The sequence below is a fragment of the Pseudorasbora parva genome, chromosome 1, assembly GCF_024679245.1.
Source record: "Pseudorasbora parva isolate DD20220531a chromosome 1, ASM2467924v1, whole genome shotgun sequence".
Classification (NCBI taxonomy): Eukaryota; Metazoa; Chordata; class Actinopteri; order Cypriniformes; family Gobionidae; genus Pseudorasbora; species Pseudorasbora parva.
Window position 1 is genome coordinate 39,890,083 of NC_090172.1, and position 23,166 is coordinate 39,913,248.

The 23,166-nt window shown below is 38.0% G+C and overlaps 1 protein-coding gene across 1 annotated transcript in view; it reads right to left on the bottom strand.

Moving 5' to 3' along the window:
- The window catches only part of rfx7a (regulatory factor X7a), a 47,835-nt gene that overhangs the window by 22,777 nt on the left and 1,892 nt on the right, over nt 1–23,166 (bottom strand). Inside the window, exon 2 of the mRNA XM_067440414.1 lies at nt 2,383–2,416. Coding sequence (XP_067296515.1) covers nt 2,383–2,416 — 34 coding nt within the window. The remainder of the gene's footprint in view (nt 1–2,382; nt 2,417–23,166) is intronic.

The window sequence follows — 23,166 nt, forward strand, 5'->3', positions numbered from 1 at the left end:
TCCTCCTCGCACTAAACGCAGCAACTTGTGCTCTCTTTATCAAGGATTAAAACAAAATGGGGACAAAAAGGTTTTTTGTTCATATAGATTAATAAGATATGTAAGACATGTATAGAAACAATAAAACTTTAAATTCACACAGCTGCCACCGGGGGCTGGTTGCAGGACGCCTCAACCTCCGCAGACAGTTTTTAATGTTTATCAGACAATAACTAGGCTACTCAAGATTTTGCTTTAGTATAATTTTCGGGACAATTAGGGCCAGATTCGGGATTCGGGACAACAGTGTAGATTTCGGGACTGTCCCGAATTTTTCGGGACGTCTGGTCACCCTACTGTTAAGCCAGACTTGGTGCAATTGGAAGCATCTGCAGATTTCAGGTATGGATGCCCTTCCTATAGGTGGGTCTCTTCTAGACATCGACTGATATATCGGTTTCCCTATATTTAAGCATTTTCCTATAATCGAGTTTCGGTTTTGGAATATTCGATTCACCAATAAATGGCGTAAAAGCCTGCCATTAAAGCGCTGCTTAGGGGAGATGAGTCAACAACGGTGTTCAAACGTATAATTAACTTGCATCCCTTAATGTATCAACTTTATTTAACATACCAGCAACAAAGGTGACAGTGGCACAGTAATGCACAAATGAGATATGCACAAATAACATGGGCTATTTTATGTTGTTTAAACTTTGAGCTAAAAATAGAGACAAACTCACGGAGTCACGTAATCCGTCATGTTCGAATAAAGATGTAACTTTAATTGAATTTAAAGTCTAATTCTAGTTTGATGGTCTAATTCAATGGTTTATGATCAAAGCTAGTACTGTATGTGAATGTGATTCATGTCAGCATTGTTCCACATTTAAATTTGGTCTGTACTATTCTTTCCTATGGGTAAATTACAGTATATCACTAAAAACCTAGGGGTGTAACGCAACACTTATGTCATGATTTAATACATATCACGATACTACACTCACAGGCGAATTGTTGTCATGTAGGAATGAGATTGGGTAGGTGTTAGAACTGAGAGTGAGATCTATGACAAATTGCCTTTTGTTGGGCACTGGGGCTTAACAATAACACATAATATACAAAGTATCTGATTTTGATCGCCCCTGTCTAACCGATAACTGTTACCTGATCTGGCAAATAATGGCGGCATCAGAGCCGATACCAATGCCGAGTATTGGCAAATTGAGTGCAATCACAGAGCCATTCTCAATAAACAAAGCTTATTGGTGATTTAAAGCATGTTTTCATTCAACGTTACTGTAAATAGGCTTTCCAACTAATGTAAATCAATATTTACATAGTCTAACAGTATTAAATGTATGCACCTTCAGTGTGTCCCTCATTGTGTTTCTACTTTTCCCCAATAATAGATGGTTGGTGTTAATATAAACATATGTTTCATTGCTTTCACCGCAATAGAGTTAGTGTATGAAAGACTGTACTGAACTACCGATGACAGTGCTGAACCGTCCAAACCCTTCCTGAACTGTAAACACCAAAGCAAGTCAAAGCAAAGTCTGTTAATATTAATGACCTCTCTCTGGGCATTCCCCGAGATGGCACACAAACCTTGATTGTCTCTCATGCCATTTCAATATGCTGCCACAAGTAATTTAGGGGGTTAATAGATCAAATAAAAAAAATAAAAAAACTATAGCTTTTTAAGAAAAGGCACAGTCACTGATCTTTAGTAAATTATTTGGATTTCGTCTTCACCATACATGAGAGGAAGGATATATTTAGAATTTGTTACAAGCATTTTAGCACTGTCATATCTGATAGCAGAAGCAGTATTATCCATCATTTGACAGATCTGACTCACAAACACTCCTCCATCTATCACTCAATAGCAAGTTCTGTTGTAAAAAACACCAGTCTCATAACAAATCTAAGAGAATCAATAGAGATATGGTAAAACCCATAGAGAATCAACTTTTTTTCTCCAGAGGAGGGAGGGACTACCTTAACTTTGAGTTTGTGTTTATCACACTTCATGTAATAAGTCTACTTTATTAACAAACAAACAATATATATATATATATATATATATATATATATATATATATATATATATATATATATATATATATATATATATATATATATATATATATATATTTTTTTTTACTTGTAGATCTTATTATTCAATTCACCATGTCAATACAGTACAATTAAACAAATAATACTATAGTATAATGCTATATCACTATAATCCTATAAATAATATCGAACATTTTTGCAAGCTTTTATTTTAGGATCAAAATGTCAAGTACTACAGTATTCTTTTTATTTAACTCTTATTCATGTATTTAATATGTATTTCCAGTGAATCAACATTTTTCATTACTATCAAATACTCACCAAAATGCAATCCACCTTTGATTGTACAGTTTTGCTGCAAAAAAAAAAAGAAGAGAGAAGATAAATAATCAGCATGACACAAGGGTAACTTGAGAAACATTCATAAAGCTGGCTTTATTAATAAATCAGTGGCATTCAAAACATCTTTCCATCCTCTAACCCGTCGGCCCTGTCCAGCTTAGACCAATATATCCTCAGGAACACATGTGCTTACACACAAAAAAAAATATCTTGCTTTAATGTTCCACCACACTGGAGGTCTATAAATAATCCTGCCAATGAGAATGTTTTGACCATCAGGATGTTTGAGGAACCAGAATGAACCAGTATGGAATCTATATTCAGGTATGGAAAAGTAGAGAGGCTCCAACTTGCATTCAGAGTATTGTAAAGATACTTTCCTTTTGATGGCTGTAGAATAATTTGAACATTAAAAGGACACTACATTATGGCTACAGTCACAGGTCATTCTGCCTTCAAGGTAAGAATTGAAAAATGACCCCTTGCAAAATGTACACAAACATTTCTTAAAAGGACAGTTCACCCAAAAATGAAAATTATGTCATCATTTACTAACCCTCACGTTGTTCCAAACCTGTATGAGTTTCTTTCTTCTGCTGAACTAAAAAAAAAAGAAGATATTTGGAAGAATATTTGTAACAAAGCAGAGAGAACAACCATTCACTACCATAGTACCCCCCCCCCCCACACACACACAATGGTAGTGAAAGGTTGTTCTCTGCTTTGTTACAAACATTCTTCCAAATATATATATTTTTTTTGTGTTCAGCAGAAGAAATAAACTCATACAGGTTTGGAACAATGTGAGGGTTAGTAAATGATGACATAATTTTCATTTTTGGGGGAACTATCCCTCTAACCAACTAGAAACCTTCTCTTACAATTTCTTCATCATCACAAGAAATGTCACATCAGGCCACATAGTGGCTGTCCAAAACCAAAGGTTAATTGGCGCAAGGACAACGAGAATAGGGCACTATAAATGACAAATCAGTGTAACTGTAACTGGGTGTTCGGATGACCTGCATTTATATCTAAATAATATACACGGTGTAACAGTTCTCTGTATAAAAAATAAATAATATAATTTATAACATTAAAATGTTAATAAAAACAGTAGTAAAAATATATAAACAGTAAAAATGCTTGGTTTAGTATTAATTACCTGCTGAAACATATTTATCATTTATATAGACTTGGTGTTGTCAAAAGTACCAGTCCTTCAGTACCAAGTCGATACTTCAATTTAAAAAAAGGAACAAACGATACAAGCTTTTCTGAAGCACTGGTAATACAGAGAACTGGGTAAATTCGCTACCTGCTGATAGGTGGCTGCTTTCAACTATCTATGCGGGCTACTAGTAAACACAGAAGATGGCAAACGGCGGTCTTTCGAATCAGCTTTGACCGCGACAATGGAAGACTTTGGAAGAAAAGTTACGTTTTTCTCTGAGAAAAGAACAAAGAACGGCACTCAAGTCATTCTTAAGAATGGAAGATGTGTTCGGAGTTTTGCTGACTGGATACGGCAAAAGTTTAATATGTCAACTAGCTCACGTTGCTCTGGTTGGTTGTAGCGCTATCCAATCGCGTGCAGAGGAAGTTTGAAAGACAAACATTCATCCCGCCCCTCGGATTGAGCCCTGTCAATGGTGAGTTTCCAGACCAAACATCTTGATGTGGGTCTGGTTTGTCAGGCTAAGCCTGTACAGTTACAGCATGAAATAATATTTAAACCTTTAACATTTTACACATAACATTTAAACCTATAACATCATCCTAATCTCAACACAATCTCACAATTCAGATTTGTTTCCCTAGCAATTACAAATTAGATATCCCAATTCAGGCTTAATAACTCACGATTGTGTGTTTATGTCACAATTCTCTGAGGGAAAAAAGGTAGAATATTAAGTTTACTCTCTTAACACAATTGTAAGATATAAACTTTAATTGCCTTTTTATACTTTTATTCTGTGGCTTCCATAGACTGCTACTACAGAACTGAAAGTTTCGGGTGGGAGCAGGATAAAATCTATCATATTTTAGGAGGAACGGTACATAATCTTGTGGGAATGGGATTGACAAATCCATCCCTCGCAGACCCAAATTTCTCTGGCACTGGCCCAGAGCCATCAGGCCATCCTTACTGTCAAGCCCTGATTTTCTAATCACCAAAGCTACACCACATACAATGGCTTTTAATTATAGGACATCCAATCAGGCAGCATGTTGTTCCAACATTCTGACTTTTAAATCCCATATAAAACCTTTCAGGCTTATGCTACAGGCCAAAGCCAAATAGCATGTGTGTTCTTAGAGTCAGTCATATGACTGTGCGAGTGAGAGGTCAGGGAACTAATGAACTGTTACTAGGCGAGTTGTCGTTTGTATTCATGTGGCTTCAGGCCAGGTAAAACTCATTAAACTGTTTCTAGGTAGTCTTGAAGCAGGTATAGGATCGCACCACTGTTGTCAAGGCAGGCCGTAAAAACAGGATTTCCTGTTAATGTCACTTCCTGTGGCAACAGGTTATTATCGGACTGTTTCAAGCAGACACCCGCTTGGGACTTACTTAATGAGCTAAACATGATGCAATCATCAACAGCAAAGTTTAACACTATTAGCCCGGAGTTCACATGATACACAGATAAAGGGCACTAATTTAGAGAGCAGTACCTGCAAGTGCCTGCAATGCCATGTCATACGTGGCCCATTCATAAGACGTTGGATAGGAATACCCATTACGCCCCACAGATATTCAATTGGATCTCACAAGCCTTGCTGTTTCAGATACTCCGACCCAGCCACCTGGCCATAACAATATGACCATTGTTAGAGTCTCTCAGGTCTTTGCTCCTGCACATTTCTGCTGCATCAAACACATTGACTAAAAGAACTGACTGAACTGACACTATCAATTATCTAATCTATTCAGAACCGGTCTACTACTCAAGCATCCCATCTCAGTATATGAGGACACTCAACATGAGAGTTTACATACTGAACAATTATTGCCATATATGAACAGAAACTTAAAGATGTTCACAACAAACCATCCAAAACAAAACAAAAAACCCAATATTAATATTGTGAAGTAAAATGTAATAATAATAATAATAATAAAACTGACTTTGTTACAATAATTTGTTACATTTATATAACACTTTTCTAGGCACTCAAAGCGCTTTACATATAAGGGGGAATCTCCTCAACCACCACCAATGTGCAGCATTCACCTGGATGATGTGACGGCAGCCATATTGCGCCAGAACGCCCACCACACACCAGATGATTGGTGGAGAGGAGTGATGAAGCCAATATTATATGGAGATTATTAGGAGGCCAATGGGCGAATTTGGCCAGGGTTACACCCCTTCTCTTTATCAAAGTACATCCTGGGATTTTTAATGACCAGAGAGAGTCAGGAGCTCGGTTTAACGTCTCATCCGAAGGACGGTGCTCTTTGACAGTATAGTGTCTCCATCACTATACTGGGGTGTTAGGACCCACACAGACCACAGGGTGAGCACCCCCTGCTGGCCTCACCAACACCTCTACCAGACGCTCCTGGTTTTCCCAGTTGGTCTCCCATCTAGGTACTGACCAGGCTTAGCCCTGCTTAGCTTCAGAGGGAAACCAGTCTTGGGCTACAGGGTGATATGGCTGCTGAAAAAATGTACATAAAAGTAAAATGTACAGAAAAGTAATATTAAAAATAATAAAATGGATTAACAATTCTTAAAATGTTTTGTTATAAACCTTCACTGTTAGTGTGGAGAAGCCCCAAAGAGGCTTAACACCCAGGCTGTTGCTTGCTCAAAGTGAAGCATGGTTTGGGCTGTAATATCATGGCATGCTCTACTGCAGGGATTCCCAGACTTTTTCATCCTAGGACCCACCTAGACAAGTATAATTTATCTCAAGGCCCACCAAAATAATTTAAATCATGAATGTGGGGTGGGGGTGGGACACGTTAATTCTCTCTCGAGTAGTTTTTATTTTCCATTTATTTCCTTGTATGAATGACATAGAAGTTTAATTGCACTACAAACTTAGGGTACACTATAAAAATGTTGGCTATGTTGAAATAATGTGAAGAGTAACCAAGTAGTTTCTGCTGCCTTAACTGATTTACACAGACATGGCAGAATAAATATAAAACAAGTGAAAACGGAGTAAGATTAATCTTAACCAAAAGTTTGATATGACAAAAAAATTGGATATTAAAAAAAAAAAGTCAATAATAATAATAATATGTTCTCATTTCTTCATTTAAATGGTAAATGGTAAATGGACTGCATTTATATAGCGCTTTTATCCAAAGCGCTTTACATTTTTGCCTCACATTCACCCATTCATACACCGACGGCGATGTCAGCCATGTAAGGCGCCATCCAGCTCGTCGGGAGCAGCTGGGGTTAGGTGTCTTGCTCATGGACACTTCGACACTTGGTCAGGTGGAACCGGGGATTGAACCACCAACCGTCTGGTTTGTAGACAACCTACATGAACCACTGAGCCACTGCCGCCCATTTAGGCCTACTAATGTCTCTATCAACATAGCTTTTTTTTAAAACATTAATGAGAGACATTCAACATTACAGTATAACTGAATGCAATATAATTTCCAACATTTATTAGGCTTTAAAAAATTACTTTTATTTGAAGTGAACTTAAAACAATCCTCACATACACCCATTATAGTAAATGTCATATTTACCTGTGGCCTGCTAACAGGAAGGAGATATACATTAACTGAATAAAGTTATCAAGTTTACAGTCTGCACTACATAAATAATCAATTAAATATAGATTAATTCTCATTAAAGCTACCGTTTTATCTGTTCCCTTTGTTCTCTGATTAATATTAATGGCAGACAGCATTAGTGGCTGCTGTGCTGTTCTGTTCCTTTAAGATCTTCTGCGGTCAAACACGAGCCTAAGGTTCTCTCACCTCTTTAAGTACAGTTAAAATTATGTTTAACTAATTTAAGACTGCCCTTATGAGGATAAAAACAAAACTGACACTTTGGCATAATTCTGTGTTGTTGTTTCCTTGTTCAAATGCGAATGAGAACTATGGTGCGCTCGCTGTGCGTGTATCACATTCACAGACGATGCGTATGAGCCTCATGGTCTGTGAATGTGGGACGAGCACACTCATATATAAAATGTGAGTAAACTGTCAGACACAGACGAGGACACAGATGGATTAGTGCAAGTGCAAAGTTTATTATCAGCGGTAACGGACACATGGATGGTGACACTCAGACAAAGGACGATGGAGGTGAAGACGAGGAGGATGGTGAAGACGAAGAGGACGATGATGATGATGATGATGATGGTGGTACAGGTGAAGGCTTCGATGAAGAACAGGTAGTCACGGGTGAATCGGTGCAAGACCAGACAGTGAGTGTGAAAGTGAGGAGTGCTTATGTAGTGGTGACTGGTGATAGTGCACAGGTGATCAGAATGCCGGTGATGGGGAACGAGTGGGTGTGGCAGTGTCTGATGGCTGTGAGGGCGTGACATAAACACAGTAAGTGACCGAATAAATTGGCTAGTGATTTGACAGTGTTACCTGCCACAATTGTTTTTTACCATGTGGTGGGTGTTAATTTCAAATCCTGTTAATAATGAAGCTTCTCCTAGACACTGAAAACTGTTAACACAAAGTCACACGTGTCCTTCATGAAACACAATGCTTGGTATATTGTGCAACCCAGACTAAACTTTGTTTGTTGTGTGGGTGACGTGTAATGCAAATTTAACTGCAGCCGAGCCGAGTGACCTGCAACCGCAACCCACCGTTTGAAAACCCCTGCTCTACTGTTCTTCATGGTCATGCCACTGCCAAGAACTACTGAAGCGTTCTGAAGGACCATGTGCATCTAATGGTTCAAACATTGAACCCTGAAGGAGGTGCCGTGTATCAGTGTGATAACGCAACAATAGACACAGCGAGACTTGTGACAGAATGGTTTGATGAACATGAAAGTGAAGTTGATCATCTCCAATGGCCTGCACTGTCACCGGATCTAAATATTTTTGAGCCACTTTTGGGTTTGTTTTTTTCACCATTAGCATAACATAATTAATTAACTGGCCTCTGCAGAAGAATGACACAAAATCAAAATCTCTCTGGCCAGTGGCCACTTTGAAGGACTTAAATCTGTCATTCCCTGTAAACCATACTAATAAATAATTATGGTCTAAAACAAGGTGTCAGGTTTCAGTTTCATTCATTTTGTTTTGTTTTTGTGAAACGTCCCCACATTCCATAGGTGTAATGGTTTTTATACCGTACAAACCGTATTTTCTATCCCTATACACTGATCCTGCCCCTAAACCTACCCATCACAGGAAACATTCTGCATTTTCACTTTCTCAAAAATAATAATTCTGTATGATTTCTAAGATGTTTTCCTCATGGGGACTAAAAATGTCCCCACAAGGACAAGGATTTCAGATATTGCGATCTTTGTGGGGACATTTTGTCCCCATAACGTAGGGTTTACCAGCCCCCCACCCCCACAAACACACGCACACTTAAGGTTTGTTTTCCTGTAAACAGTGGCCTGATTTAAGCCACAGACATTTATCCTGTCGGTCACTGCCCCTCCCCCTAAGATCCCCTCCTCCAGCTGGCCGCATGTGCTCCGATCATAACAGGAACGTAAACAACCGCCTGAGAGGGAGAGAGACAGATAGGCAGAGCGAGGGAGAGAGAGAAACGGAGATGGGGGGAGGAGGTGAAGGGTCACTGTGTCACTGGTTGGAAGGGATTGCATGGACATATCTATCTTTTACTCTTAATAAGGTTGTCCTGGGAAGAGGGCAGAGGTCTGTGAGCTTCACGGCTAATTCCAAATGAGAGTTACAACAGAGTGCTGAGCAGACTGAGAGCAGCCAGACATCACAACGGAGAATAATGCTACTGCTAGTCAGCATGACCTACATGTGTGATATTTGTGTGTCAGTGTGTGTGTGCAAGAGAGATTGGGAATGAGAAATCTCTCTGTGTCTCTCTCTCACCGACAGACAGAAAACTCCACTGAACCTGATGAACTCAGATACTACTGACTGTGCTGTATCTCATAACCCCCTGAGTACACTAAAGGCCTGAAATACTTTACATCATCAAGTTCTTTGATTTCAATTGATGTCAAGCTGAACAAAATCAGGCCAAAACGAAGTTCATTTTGAGGTTGTTTTGGGAGTTTAAACTTTCTAGAAATGAATGGTAACTGGTACCTCTGAACTACTATTAGTCTGTGGTGATTGTGCAATGGGAATATTTGGCCCCGGGGCTCCGCTTCTTTTGACAAGGTTTCTTCTTTGATTCATTTTTTAATTCCTTCATCAAAGTAAGACGCATGTAAAAACATTGAAGTTGCACTTTTATTTGAAAGCAACACTGACAACACTGTTTTTTTTCATGTTTAATACTGCAAAGCTGCTTGCTTTAAAGCAATCTACTGTAAAAGGGATATATATTAGAGATGTTATAATAATGATATAAGATATATGATTATAATAATATTTATTAAATAACAGTTCTTTAAATTATTTTAACGTAATTACAAACTTATTATAACATCTCAAATACTGAAATAAATAAAATGTGTTTTTTACAGTCTATGGTTTTTGCATATTGCTTGATAAATTTGATTGACAGCTGTGTTAGGCTGTCTTGTGTGACGCCGGCTCGTGCCACTGACTTCATGAAGTGTGTTTACCTATTCACTTAGCTTATAGTTTGCAGTTGTGGGATAGAGAAACAGCAGCGATGCAAAATTTTATAAAAAGGAAAGAAAAAAAATATTGCATTACCGTGGGAGATAACCCATCCATCAGGACGCAGGTAACATTGAGATTTCAATTGCAAGCGCATGTTCATTCTGTAAACCCGGAAACACACCATTATTTTCGACCAGTCATGATAGTGTAGGGGTTAGGTGCGCGGCACAATGTTTTGACGCAATTCAACCTGCGTTTCGAATCCGCCTTTTGCCGAACTCGATGTACTTTCTTTTCTCATCAAATATCAGATCTGAAATGTGTTTATTTTCAATAAAAATGAAGAAGATATTTGAAAAGTGGAAATAAAGTGTCTAACGTTTGCTGTAACCACTGTTCATGTTTTGTATGTGGACAGATACTATTTTGTAGCTACCCCCCACCCCCCTCGCGTGAAAGTGCCCAGGCCCGCTCACTTTTGCCCAGGCCCGACCAAAAATAAAATTCTGCCTACGCCACTGCTATAGAGTAGGGGTAAGACGCATAGTATCAAGTTTTGACGCAAATCGATCATAGGTTCGAATCCGCCTTTTGCCACACTTCGCTCTACTCCCTTTCCCCATCACATATCAGATCGGAAAGGTATTTATTTTCAATAAAAAAGAGAAAATATTAGAAAAGGGGAAATAAAGCGTTTAACATGTGTTTAATAATCAGTTTCTTAATAAGTTTCTCAGTTAAGGGGTAGCCAAGGTAAACAGACATGTGCTGAATTAGAGACGATAAAAGTGAGTGGGTCCAATATCATTGGTCTTAAAAATGGTTCCGACGCCCATGACTCTACCTAAAAAACCCTTGTACACATTCCCAGTGTATTGTATAATATAAAATAAATATATAAAGATTTACAGTGGCAGCTCAGAGATGTACAGTAGCATGTAAGTATGAAATTGACTGAATAAATGTAGGCTTAAATGAAAACTACATAGTCTTCAATATACAACATTTATTAATAGCTACTGTATTAAAGGTCTTTTTTTTTAATTAATATCATTTTAGAGGAGAACTGTCCCTTTAAGGACAAGCGGTTCACTAGGCTGCTGCTGTCAATTGAAGACCTGCTCACATCTCATAGACGCACGCAGTTTTACTTTCACTTTAGATATAACTGACTGTGTTTATATGTTAACCTTGTGTATATTTGACAGTATTAGAGCAGTAAGACTGACTGTCCAGTAATCACGTGTGTTTGACAGACGTTGTGCGCACCCTCAATGCAAAGCTGTGCATGCATTGAACAGTCCGTGCCGGTTAAACATTTAATTCCCGTGCTTGCGAATGCAATGTTTAATCGGCAAGCCTTTAAAACGCGGCTAACACCCCCTAACTTTAGTGCATATGATTGGATATTTGCTCATATCAGCGCGTAGACTCACATGCACGCTCAGAAAGAGCTGAAATAAACTGAGAGGAATATTTCAAACGGAGGGAAATGGACATAATTAATTAAATGCAAAACCGAACAGGTCAATTATATTGAGTATTGTGACATCCCTAATATATATATATGTTTGTATTGAACTTGAACATTGATGGAACAGCAGATTTTGTGAGCATTTTTTATAAAAAGCAGTTTATTTTGTTTAAAAAGGTTCACCAAAAGGCACAAAGTATTTATACAAATACTTCAGTTAAAATAATGTTGTTTTTTAAATAATGTCTAAGTTAATAGTTGTTCAAAACAACCACTTTAGCAAAGTTTATTAAATAGTTAAACTATTTTGTTTATTTTTATAAAATAATTATTTTTTGTTCAATAAATATACAGTATATTTACTGAAGAAAAATTAATTATTTTATTTAAAAAATACAGAAATTTTAAAGAGTAAAGATTCTGAAAATATTGAAAATACTATGTCCATAATAAATTACAATTTAAAATACATTTTATTATATGATTTTATTAAGATCATATTTTTAAATATAATGGTGGACACAAAAATTAATATGATATTTACCATTTGAATCTAACAATGTCATGTCAAAAAATGGAACTGTCAGGACTCTGGTTTGATCATCAGGCTTTCTTGTGTGTGTGTGTGTGTGTGTGTGTGTGTGTGTGTGTGTGTGTGTGTGTGTGTGTGTGTGTGTGGGCTGGTAATCCCTACGTTATGAGGACAAAAGGTCCCCACAAAGATGGCAATATCCGAAAACCTTGTCAACCGAAAACATCAATAAATTCCATACTTCCTAAAAGCAGGTGCCGATCATGCAGATCACCGATCATTAACCACGCCTACATTAAATGTCTCACCAATCACACAATAGTTTTCGGACACCCGCAAGAAAAAAGTTCTGCTCAGACGATGTATTGAGAACAAGCTGCGAGAACTCCCGAAGCAGGGCTGCGGAAACAAAATGATGTAATTTTGTTCTCGCAGCCCTGGGAGCGAGAACTTTTTTCGCTGTTCTTGCGGAGTATGTTGCAGCCTTTAGGTTGTCAATTCCACTCACTCTGCCATCACAGCTGCACCTCAAATTAGTGCTCCAGCTCTCACCACACACACCTGTCTCTCATTTTATAATTTACATTGTTTCCTTAGGGATTGTTGCATTGCTGTAATGTCTCCTGGCTTGTATCCTTACTGCCCATTGGATTTTGCCCCAGCTCAGCCCTTTACCTGGCAGCTTGGCTGCCTGCTATTTTTTGTGTTTTGTTTTTTCCTTGCTGTTGGGTCAATAAACTAAGCTAACCGCTTATCTGCTCTTGAGTCCCTGTTTCATCCCAGCACCCCTAACACAGTCAGCTAACTATTTATCATCATGTTAAAGGAAGTGTATGTAAGATTGTGGCCAAAACTGGTACTGCAATCGCTTTCAAATAACTGTAGAGAAGTGTATCCCCTCTCCCCCTCCCCCTGACTCGAGGTTGCCAGATAGGCTGCAGGATCCAGCAGGAACGTTTGTATCTGTAGCTGTGATAACTAGAGCAGGTCTGGCAACCCAGATGCCGAAACTTGCTGACTTCGTGATTGGTCAAAAGGTGGAGGGTGGAGCTTCAGGCCAAAACACAACATGTCAACATCAACATCAGTTGAAGGCTGCAATAACAGCTTTTAAAAGCCGGACTAATGTTGTCAGTGATTTGAAGTGTTTGAAATTAACAGGATTTCTTAATGTCTAGTGACGTATCAGGGTCATTTTACAGTCCTTTAATTATGGTGCCTTTCCCCCAAACAACAGGGGGGAAATACCATATTTTTTTTTTACATATTGTTCTGTTATTTAAATTACTTTTAACAAAACTGAAAAGCATTAAGGAGACCTTTTTCTGCTGCTGCCCGCAATCGTGGCAAGGATCAGCCAAATGTTCACATGCAACACCAAAGGTGCCATTTACCCCGGTGTGCCTTTAGCTCTGTTGTATCCTATAATGACTTGACTGGAGTGCCAAATTGCAGGGCTTTTGCAAACACATGCACATTGCTATGATCAGATGCTTTCTTAACTGCTATTTTCTCACCACTGCCATTTTTGTTGTGTTTGTTTTGTTATTGAGAGGAAAACGCTCAGCACACATTTCTAAATGTGGTACCAGCAGCATGGGCAACGCCGGGGTGTTTGCTAACATATGCCACCGCAAAGCTATTTCTAACTTGTTTTTACCCCAAAGCAAAGAACAAAACCTCCTATTTACACAGAACAGGTCTGCGGGGCATTACGACTGGTGCCGCGGAACGTTTAAGAAGTGTCCCAGAAGTCTCTCTCCATGCTGCTTTACTAAAGATAGGTGCCTAGTAGGGATGCGCGTTATACCGGTACTGGAAAAATACCGGTATACATTTGATTTAAAACTGTACGATATCATAATTTTGCACATTTCGTTATATATGCTGCTTTTCCGAAGTTCACCACTAGATGCTACCCAAACTGACCCGAAACAACCGGCAAATGTGACAACAACATAGACGAACAAAATGGATAAACCAGTTGAATCAAACTCAAGATGCCCAAAACGAATTAATAAAGAGAGGAGTAGAAGTGAAATTTGTAATTATTTTGCTTATAAAACTGATGAAGAACCATCAAACCTAGCCAAGCATCTGTCACTATTCTGACTTTAAGACTTCTTAAGAGATTGACAGGTCAGTGAATCATTCAAACTATCTAATTTATACATTTATTTTCTTTTTACACTGATCAACGCACATAAATAGCCTAACATAAGATCGAATATCACAAAATCTCCAGCTTTTGTTTCAGCCAATGACATTTAGATCTCATAATATTTGCATGCGTACTATTGCACTATTTACATTCGCGTTAGACACAACCGACTGTGTTAATGTGAATACTCACTAAAGACGGACATTTTTAAATAATTCTGTGTATTTGACTGTTTAAGGAAACTTAATTTGTAATGTGCGAGCTCTAAGTTACAGGCTTGTGTGTGTATGTGTCGTTGTTATGAGCTCATATCTCCTGTAACTGTTATTACGAAATGCTATAAATAAAATCGCTTGCATGTTAAAATGATTTCCGTTATCCATCCCGAGACTAGGGATGCGCGGTATACCGGTACTGGAAAAATACCGGTATATATTTTATTTAAAACGGTACGATATCATGATTTGGCACATTTCGGTATATGCTGCTTTTCCGAAGTTCACCGCTAGATGGCAGCGCGCTACCCAAACTGACCCGAAACAACCGGCAAATGTGACAACAACATAGACGAACAAAATGGATAAAGCAGTCGAATCTCACTCAAGATGCCCAAAACGAATTAATAAAGAGAGGAGTAGAAGTGAAATTTGTAATGACTTTGCTTATAAAACTGATGAAGAACCATCAAACCTAGCCAAGAAGCATCTGTCACTATCCTGACTTTAAGACTTCTTAAAGCCCCACTTGGCTACTTTTGCTCTCGGGGTCCCCCTACAGTTTGGAAAAAATAATGTCCTCAACTACTGTCGTAAGATCTGTAATCCTACAACAGGGGATGCCATCGCGCATGCATTTGTTGACATGACAACCCTGATAGCCCTGAACTAGTGATGCGTCGGTCGTCTCATAACCCGCGGACCCCGTATGTCTATTTAATGGTCGCGGGTGCGCGGCGGGTTGTAAAAATATATTCAGTGGTGCGGTGCGGGCCAAATAACTTCATAAAAGTGGCGCCGCGGGTCAGTGCAGCGCTAACAGGTCGCCTGAACACTGCAAGAGGAGTTCAGAGTTCTTCTGGCGGCGCGTGTGAAATGTCTTCATCCCAGGTAACGTTACAGTCAGTGGCATGTCTCAGCAGGTCATATAAATATAATTTCATGGGTTTTATTTTTTTCAAACGCCAAATAATCACGATGCTTACGTTTACAAGCCAGCGTCATTATAGTAGTCTATTGGTTACCGTTTTCCAGAATCTATATGATACTTCAGTTCAATGTTTGAGTGGTAGCTCACCGTAACAAGCATGACAGCATCGGTCGGGCACGCCTCCTTCAGCTCACGCCGACGAGCAAACACTGGTCACATGTTGATCCTCGTCCTGCCTTTAATCCCATCACTTTTTTGTTTCCTCTTATTGCTTTCCTCCAACAAAACCTATTCTTTCTTATTTGTCTCTGCTGCTTCGGACATGACTATATTATCCGACGAACAAAGTTGGGCTTGCACGTCCGGGCAATTTAAGGAAGTGTGGCTGTCGGTGGAAGTGACGTATATGCCGTAAAGCAGTCGAATTTTGTAGTTCTTTTTGTTCTCGGGTTACTACCCGAAACCCGAAGTTTAAAAGTACGATTAAAAACGATACAGACCCCATCAGGCTATGGCAGACGTGTCATTCAACCTATTGTAAGTCGATTTATCATCACAAGAGTCTTAAAAAATATATTTTGAAGGTTGAAAAGTTACCTAGTGCTGCTTTAAGAGATCGACAGGTCAGTGAATCATTCAAACCATCTCATTTAGACATTTATTTTCTTTTTACACTGATCAACGCACACACACAGCCTAACATAAGATCGAATATCACAATCTCCAGCGTTCGTTTCAACCAATGACATTTAGATCTCATTATATTTGCACACGTACTATTGCACTATTTACATTCACGTTAGACACACCCGACTGTGTTTATGTGAATACTCACTAAAGACAGACATTTGTACATAATTCTTCAAATATCTGTCTGTGTATTTGACTGTTTAAGGAAACTTAATGTGTAATGTGCGAGCGTGACTAAGTGACAGGCGTGTGTGTGTGTGTGTGTCGTATGAGCCCATATCTCCTGTAACTGTTATTACGAAATGCTATAAAATCTCTTGCGTGTTCAAATGATTTCCGTTATCCATCCCGAGACGAGCGTGAAATGTTGAATCGGATTATGCAGATTGCTTTAGTGTAGTGCGATGTCTTTTGAAACCAGAAGCAATTTGCTAATTTTGAGAGTTTTTTGCTGAAATTATTTCTCACAAGAAAGCTTTCAAATGACTGATTTGATGTGATAAGCTTTGCTGATTAATTTACTAATAAACATTTGTAGTAATTTCCCACTTTATAAACTCAAAACTTGCATAATTGTTCTCATTCGCGTGCAATATACCCGCGCTAATATCAGACCTTGTGGTATCGATTTAATATCGGTACTTCGGTATTAGATTGTGGTACCGTACCGAAGCCAAAATTGTGGTATCAAGCCATCCCTACCCGAGACGAACGTGAAATGTTGAATCGGATTATGCAAATTGCTTTAGTGTAGGTGCGACGTCTTCTGAAACCAGAAGCAATTTTCTAATTTTGAGAGATTTTTGCTGAAATTATTTCTCACAAGAAAGTTTTCAAATGACTGATTTGATGTGATAAGCTTTGCTGATTAATTTACTAATAAACATTTGTAGTAATTTCCCACTTTATAAACTCAAAACTTGCATAATTGTTCTCATTCGCGTGCAATATACCCGCGCTAATATCAGACCTTGTGGTATCGATTTAATATCGGTACTTCGGTATTAGATTGTGGTACCGTACCGAAGCCAAAATTGTGGTATCGAGCCATCCCTACCCGAGACGAACGTGAAATGTTGAATCGGATTATGCAAATTGCTTTAGTGTAGGTGCGACGTCTTCTGAAACCAGAAGCAATTTTCTAATTTTGAGAGATTTTTGCTGAAATTATTTCTCACAAGAAAGTTTTCAAATGACTGATTTGATGTGATAAGCTTTGCTGATTAATTTACTAATAAACATTTGTGGTAATTTCCCACTTTATAAACTCAAAACTTGCATAATTGTACTCATTCGCGTGCAATATACCCGCGCTAATATCAGACCTTGTGGTATCGATTTAATATCGGTACTTCGGTATTAGATTGTGGTACCGTACCGAAGCCAAAATTGTGGTATCGAGCCATCCCTAGTGCCTAGTCTATTTCTGATGGACGCCGCATCCAAGCCACACATTCAATACAAAATAAAAGTCAAAAATATAATAAAAGCCCTCCTGCTTACAGGCACTGTATGTAAAATAAGATAATTAAATAAGATAATTAAAGATGTATTTTAAACAACGAAAACACAGTTCGATATAATTTATCCTTGTCGTTCATAACTCTTAAGTGTAATAACTTTGACTGTAGGTACAGCACAACAAAAATAAATAAATAAATAAATTAAATAAATAAATAACATTTCATTGCATTGTACTTAGGGCTGGGCGATATGGCCAAAATTTCATATCCCGATATAGCTCATTTGATATCCCGATAACGATATACATAATGATATAGCAACCTTTCTATTAATTCAGTTTATGAATAGTCTATACAAAATTGCAATGTGGAAATGCAGTTTGAAATGATATACAAAACAAATAAAGGTAGTATGGACTACATTTTTATTTTATCTAGAACCTTTTTTTAAAGCAAGACTGTTAGTAAAGTTAACACCTGCCTAGGGATGTTTACCGATGAACGTTTGACCGATGGCTGACCGTATCAACGTTAACCGATCAAAGTTGTCGGTTAAAATAAATAAAAAAGTGATCTCTAAATTAGACAGTGGACTAAACATTACTACAGGTGGCCGTCTCATTCCAAAATCTTTTTGTGTGATTGAACATATCCCTCGCACTCAATTTTTCATAACTCGCCTGTTTGTACTTAATAAACCAATAAAAACATTTGGCGCGAGGTCACAGTGTTTGGGTTTGCGCGCTCACAAGGTTTGCCAAAAGTAAACACTCGAGGTTAGAGCCAGAGCAGACGACAGTATGAAGCGTGCATTTCGCTTAAGATGGGCTTGATTTGGAAATATATTACATCTTCATTTCAGTGGTAACACATAAGGTGTTGATCGTCTTTCTTTATTATTGTTAGCACTACCTCAAACTAAAGCGGCGTCTCTTCGGAGCTGTCATTTTCTTAAATGAGCCGCGGCAATGATTCAAATGAGCTTCTAAGGCTGGACAAACGCCTTTATTTTCAACGCGATCACCTTGTACCCAAACCATTTCGAAACTAAGGAGCCATTTGTCCTCTGATTACAAACAAGCTCCTCTGCGGCGCGTTTGCGGGACTCGTGTTTCGCGCTGTGGGGGATTTTAAAAAAGTGACGTGAGTGGAAGGGAGGCTGCAGCGCGTGTGTGTGTGTGTGTGAGTGAGAGAGCGAGAGAGAGACAGAGGGAGCGCGTTTATGTATTGCATGGGCATGCCGTGGCGTGCGTAAAATTCTGCCATAAACGCCTTATCGTGGCGTAAGCGATAGAGCCTTATATAAAACGATAGACATTTTCTATCGTCCAGACGATATATTTCGTCATATCGCCCAGCCCTAATTGTACTTGTACATGTGTAATGACAATAAACTCAAATCTAACAAAGCCGAACATAGCAATAAACACAACCAGACACAATATGTAGATATTGATGTAGATAAGATATAAAGCTTGTGGTCTCGTGAGTCTAGCTGCTTCACTTGTGAAAAGCTCCTGGTGTGAGATTGCATCGCAAGGAGGATGGAACAGAACGCCGTCTGAGCCGTAATGCGTTAAAGACGTGTGGTGTAAGGGGTAAGCCTTTAGTTTACACACACACTTAATCAAGCAATCATTGCTGAGCATAGTGTCATGCTCTACTTTAAATGGGTATAATTTATATTTATAATACAGATATATTATGTACACCACTGCTATTACATCTACAATTTAAAAACAATTTTTTAAAGCATGACTTCATTTTACACATTCAAATATTTGAAGCGCAAATGAGTATCATAGGAAGCATAGTAAAGCTATTAGCACCTGGAGAGCTGCTCATAGCAAAAAACTGTATAGCCAGCTTCAGTCCAGCTGCTCCTCTAAGAGGAACGGTAGGATTCCCAGCTGCAGTTAGCAGAGGGGTGATCTAAGGTTTCAAAAATATTCCTAGTAAGCCATTGATATCTTAGAGTATTCACAATTGCAGTTCTGGCAATTGGTTCTCTTCTTTCTTTTGGTACTGAGACCAAAAAAGAAAATAATACATTTTATCCTGGTTTGCTTAGTAATTTTAACACTAAACCTAAACATATGAGATATTCAACAGAACATACAAAATCCAAAACAATGTGTGCTCGTTTTGACGCCTGTACCAAACTATAACAAGCAACATCATTCCTACAATGAGAAAATGGTCTTTGGTCCTTTTAGATGTGATTTGGCGCTCAATAAACATTTATTATTATTGAAAATAGTTTTTTTTATGAAAACCGTGACACAATTTTGGTCAGGATTGTTTGAATATAATGTACATAAGAACCGCATTTATTTGAAATTAGGGATGGACAAAAATTATCATGATTATTAATATTAGCGTGGTTCTGTTAAAATGAGAATAAGTGTTCAAAAAGAACAGATGCACACACTGAAAACATTTCAAGTTTTATATTTGAAAATCAACTAAACAAATAAATCAAGCAGCTCTATACACTTTTTATATTCTGTGGCATTTACTTCCTTATAATGACCGTCGTCAATAGCAACTCATTAACAGTGCACATACATGTATCACAAAGGACACGCTTTTTCATTTCATTCAAATGCAACTTCCGTCTCTGTTTTTGATTGAATTGATAATGAAATCAGAGGACTTTACTATTAATAAAACTATAATTTTGTTGTGATCATCTTATTTGGACAATTGTTTTGTACACTGTACAAAATGGATGTACTAGAACAGGTAAAATTGTAAACATTATTCTCAATTCAATATGTCCTGTAGTTATTTATGTGTTAAAAAACCTGTGTAATAAGTGTACAATGATACATTATAATCCTTTAAATGTCTTGTTGTAACTTGTTTGTCTTTGGCTCAAAGCCATTTGCTGCAAACTATTCTTCGCGGAAGCTTCATGTTAATTTCAAATGAGTGAGATCAAATATTTCAACGCAAAACAACATTTTGTGTCCAGTTATATCCCAGACGTAGTTTTAGTTTTGAGGTCAAAGTCCACTCGCCTTGTATTCGCTATACAACAATGGGTGATGGTCACAAAGACGATTCGGCAGATTTGAATCATTTCCTCCTATTGCAGTGACTTTCTTTTTGCATATTCTGCAGACAGGGTGAGCATCCTCGATTAAGTTTCCCTGAGGACTTCAAGGACAACTTTGGTGAAAGTTTATCTAATTAATTAATAAATAAATATACAAATATGTAAATTAATAAGTAGATACATATATAAATAAATGTGATGATAGGAAAATAAATAAAACAAACAACTTGATAAAATAAATTATTAATTTTTAATCAAATAAAAATTGATATCTTTCCATTAATTTATTATTTTCTGCTTTTATACATTAAAAAAATTATATTGTATATATTTGTTAATTAATTGTAATATTTATTTTTATATGTATATATTTTTATTTATGCATTAATTTATTTTTACATGTATTTATTCTCACATGTATTTATCTTTACATGTATTTATTTATTTATGAATTCTTTCATTTTTACTTTTCCATGTGCAACATGGAAATGTTGAGGGCGTCCTTGTGTAGCTTCAGGGCGCAAGTTCCTGCAGTTCAATATTTAAAATAGACATATTTTGTAACATTATTCTTATTTACTATCACATTTGATTAATTAGGACATCCTAGATACAAAAATAAATATATACATTTCTTTAAAAAAAAAAAAAACAACAACTTGTATTTATATTTGTATGATACTACTGTGTGTATACTTATGTTTTGGGGGAGAAATATCATCAAAAAAGCATTTTTCTATTGCAACTTTTCATCTGTGTGCAAGTATGAAATGACATCCAAACCAAAACCGTAAATCACAGAAAGTCAAAGAGGAAATGCTATGATACACAACTAGTTTTCTGAAAGGTCTTCTCAAACAGGACAACTGTAACCTTCATTGGGACTAAGTAGGGCTGTAACGATACACCAAACCCACGATTCGGTTCGTATCACGATTTTTGACCCACGGTACGATACAAACCTCGATATGGGGGGGACAAAACATTTTTATTCTGTACAGTATTCTGTAGCCTATTTTGCCGTCAATACCATATATCTGTATGGTCAATAGGCTACTGCCGACGTTTTCTTTGCGGTACCAATAGGCAATATATATTTAACATGAAGTATAGGGCCTCCTGTACATCAATACCAACAGAAGCGCCGCGTCAGACACGCTTCTGGTGTGCAAAGAAAGAGAAAACGCCACGCAGCCGCCCCGCGGATGACACGCAACAGAAACGCCACGCTCACACCACGTTGCCAGCCGGTTGGGGAAGCTTCTTGAAACACTTACGGCAAATTGTGTGGGTCTTGTCAACTACACGATTGCCATCCTTGTTCTCCACCGGGTAGCTGAAATGTTGCCATACTGCTGACTTAAAAGTTGGACCTGGACAGGAAGGATAATTCTGGCAGTTGGAAGGGGTGTGTCGCGATTCTGCCTTCTCACATCGCGATACAGGTTCGTGGACCTGCGTATTGCGATTTCGATTTCATATTGCATATCGTTACAGCCCTAGGACTAAGAGTATTTTGCAGACCTAATAAAATGTTTATGCAGCAAATCCACAGACATAGATCCTTCCATTGTTTTGAGCAATGAGTATCGGTCTAAATGTTGGCTAGACCAAAACAGATTCATCTAACAGCAGAAAAGCAGCAGTTCCGAGCCATTCTCAGAGACTGCAGCTTGGCAAAAACAGCTGGGCTTTTTGCCAGCGGTGCTATGGCTCATTTTCATTTCTCTTTGAAGGTGATTAGCACCATTGTGTTTAGATCTCTTCCCCTCCTGTAAAGGATTCACACACACTGATGTGCATGTACATATACATATACATGAACAGCCATTTAAAATAATTCACCCCTTTCAAACTCAGCTTTGTGTGGCACCATAAATATAAAGCCTGATGCTAATCGAAAATTACCTGAAAAATTTGGTGTAAACCCAGCGACAACATCTCTGAAATAAACTTGAAGAGCTAAATCACAGTATTACACAGAAAGAACAGCTCATTCTTAAACAACCCCCTCTGCTGGTCTGTTGGCAAAAAAAAAAAAAAAAAAAAAATCCTTTACCAGGTGAGATTCTGGAGATTTATCTGCTACTACTTTTCCGTTAAAAGGCAGTATTTATGCATCAATAATCCCCATCATCAATGTGTGAATTATAAGATATTTCCATTAGTGACAAACTAGTAACTATTGGCAAATCACAATCTCTTTTCCACAAGGTTCGCCAGCACCAGAGCCAAATACCCTGTTCTTTTCCACAGGGACAGTACCATGTGCCAACCAGCATGCCAAATACAGCTCAGGGGTATCAGCTATCACACTGACACGACAGGCCTAACCTTTAGAGCTCTGCTCAGAGTGAAGGGCAAGGAGCACCGGCTGAGACGGTCCACTCATCATATGGATGCCTGAGTAAATGGCCAATCTATTTAATAGTACTTATATCTATAATAAACAGCAGAATTTAAGTGTGAATGACTTCAATGTAAACTTTAGTC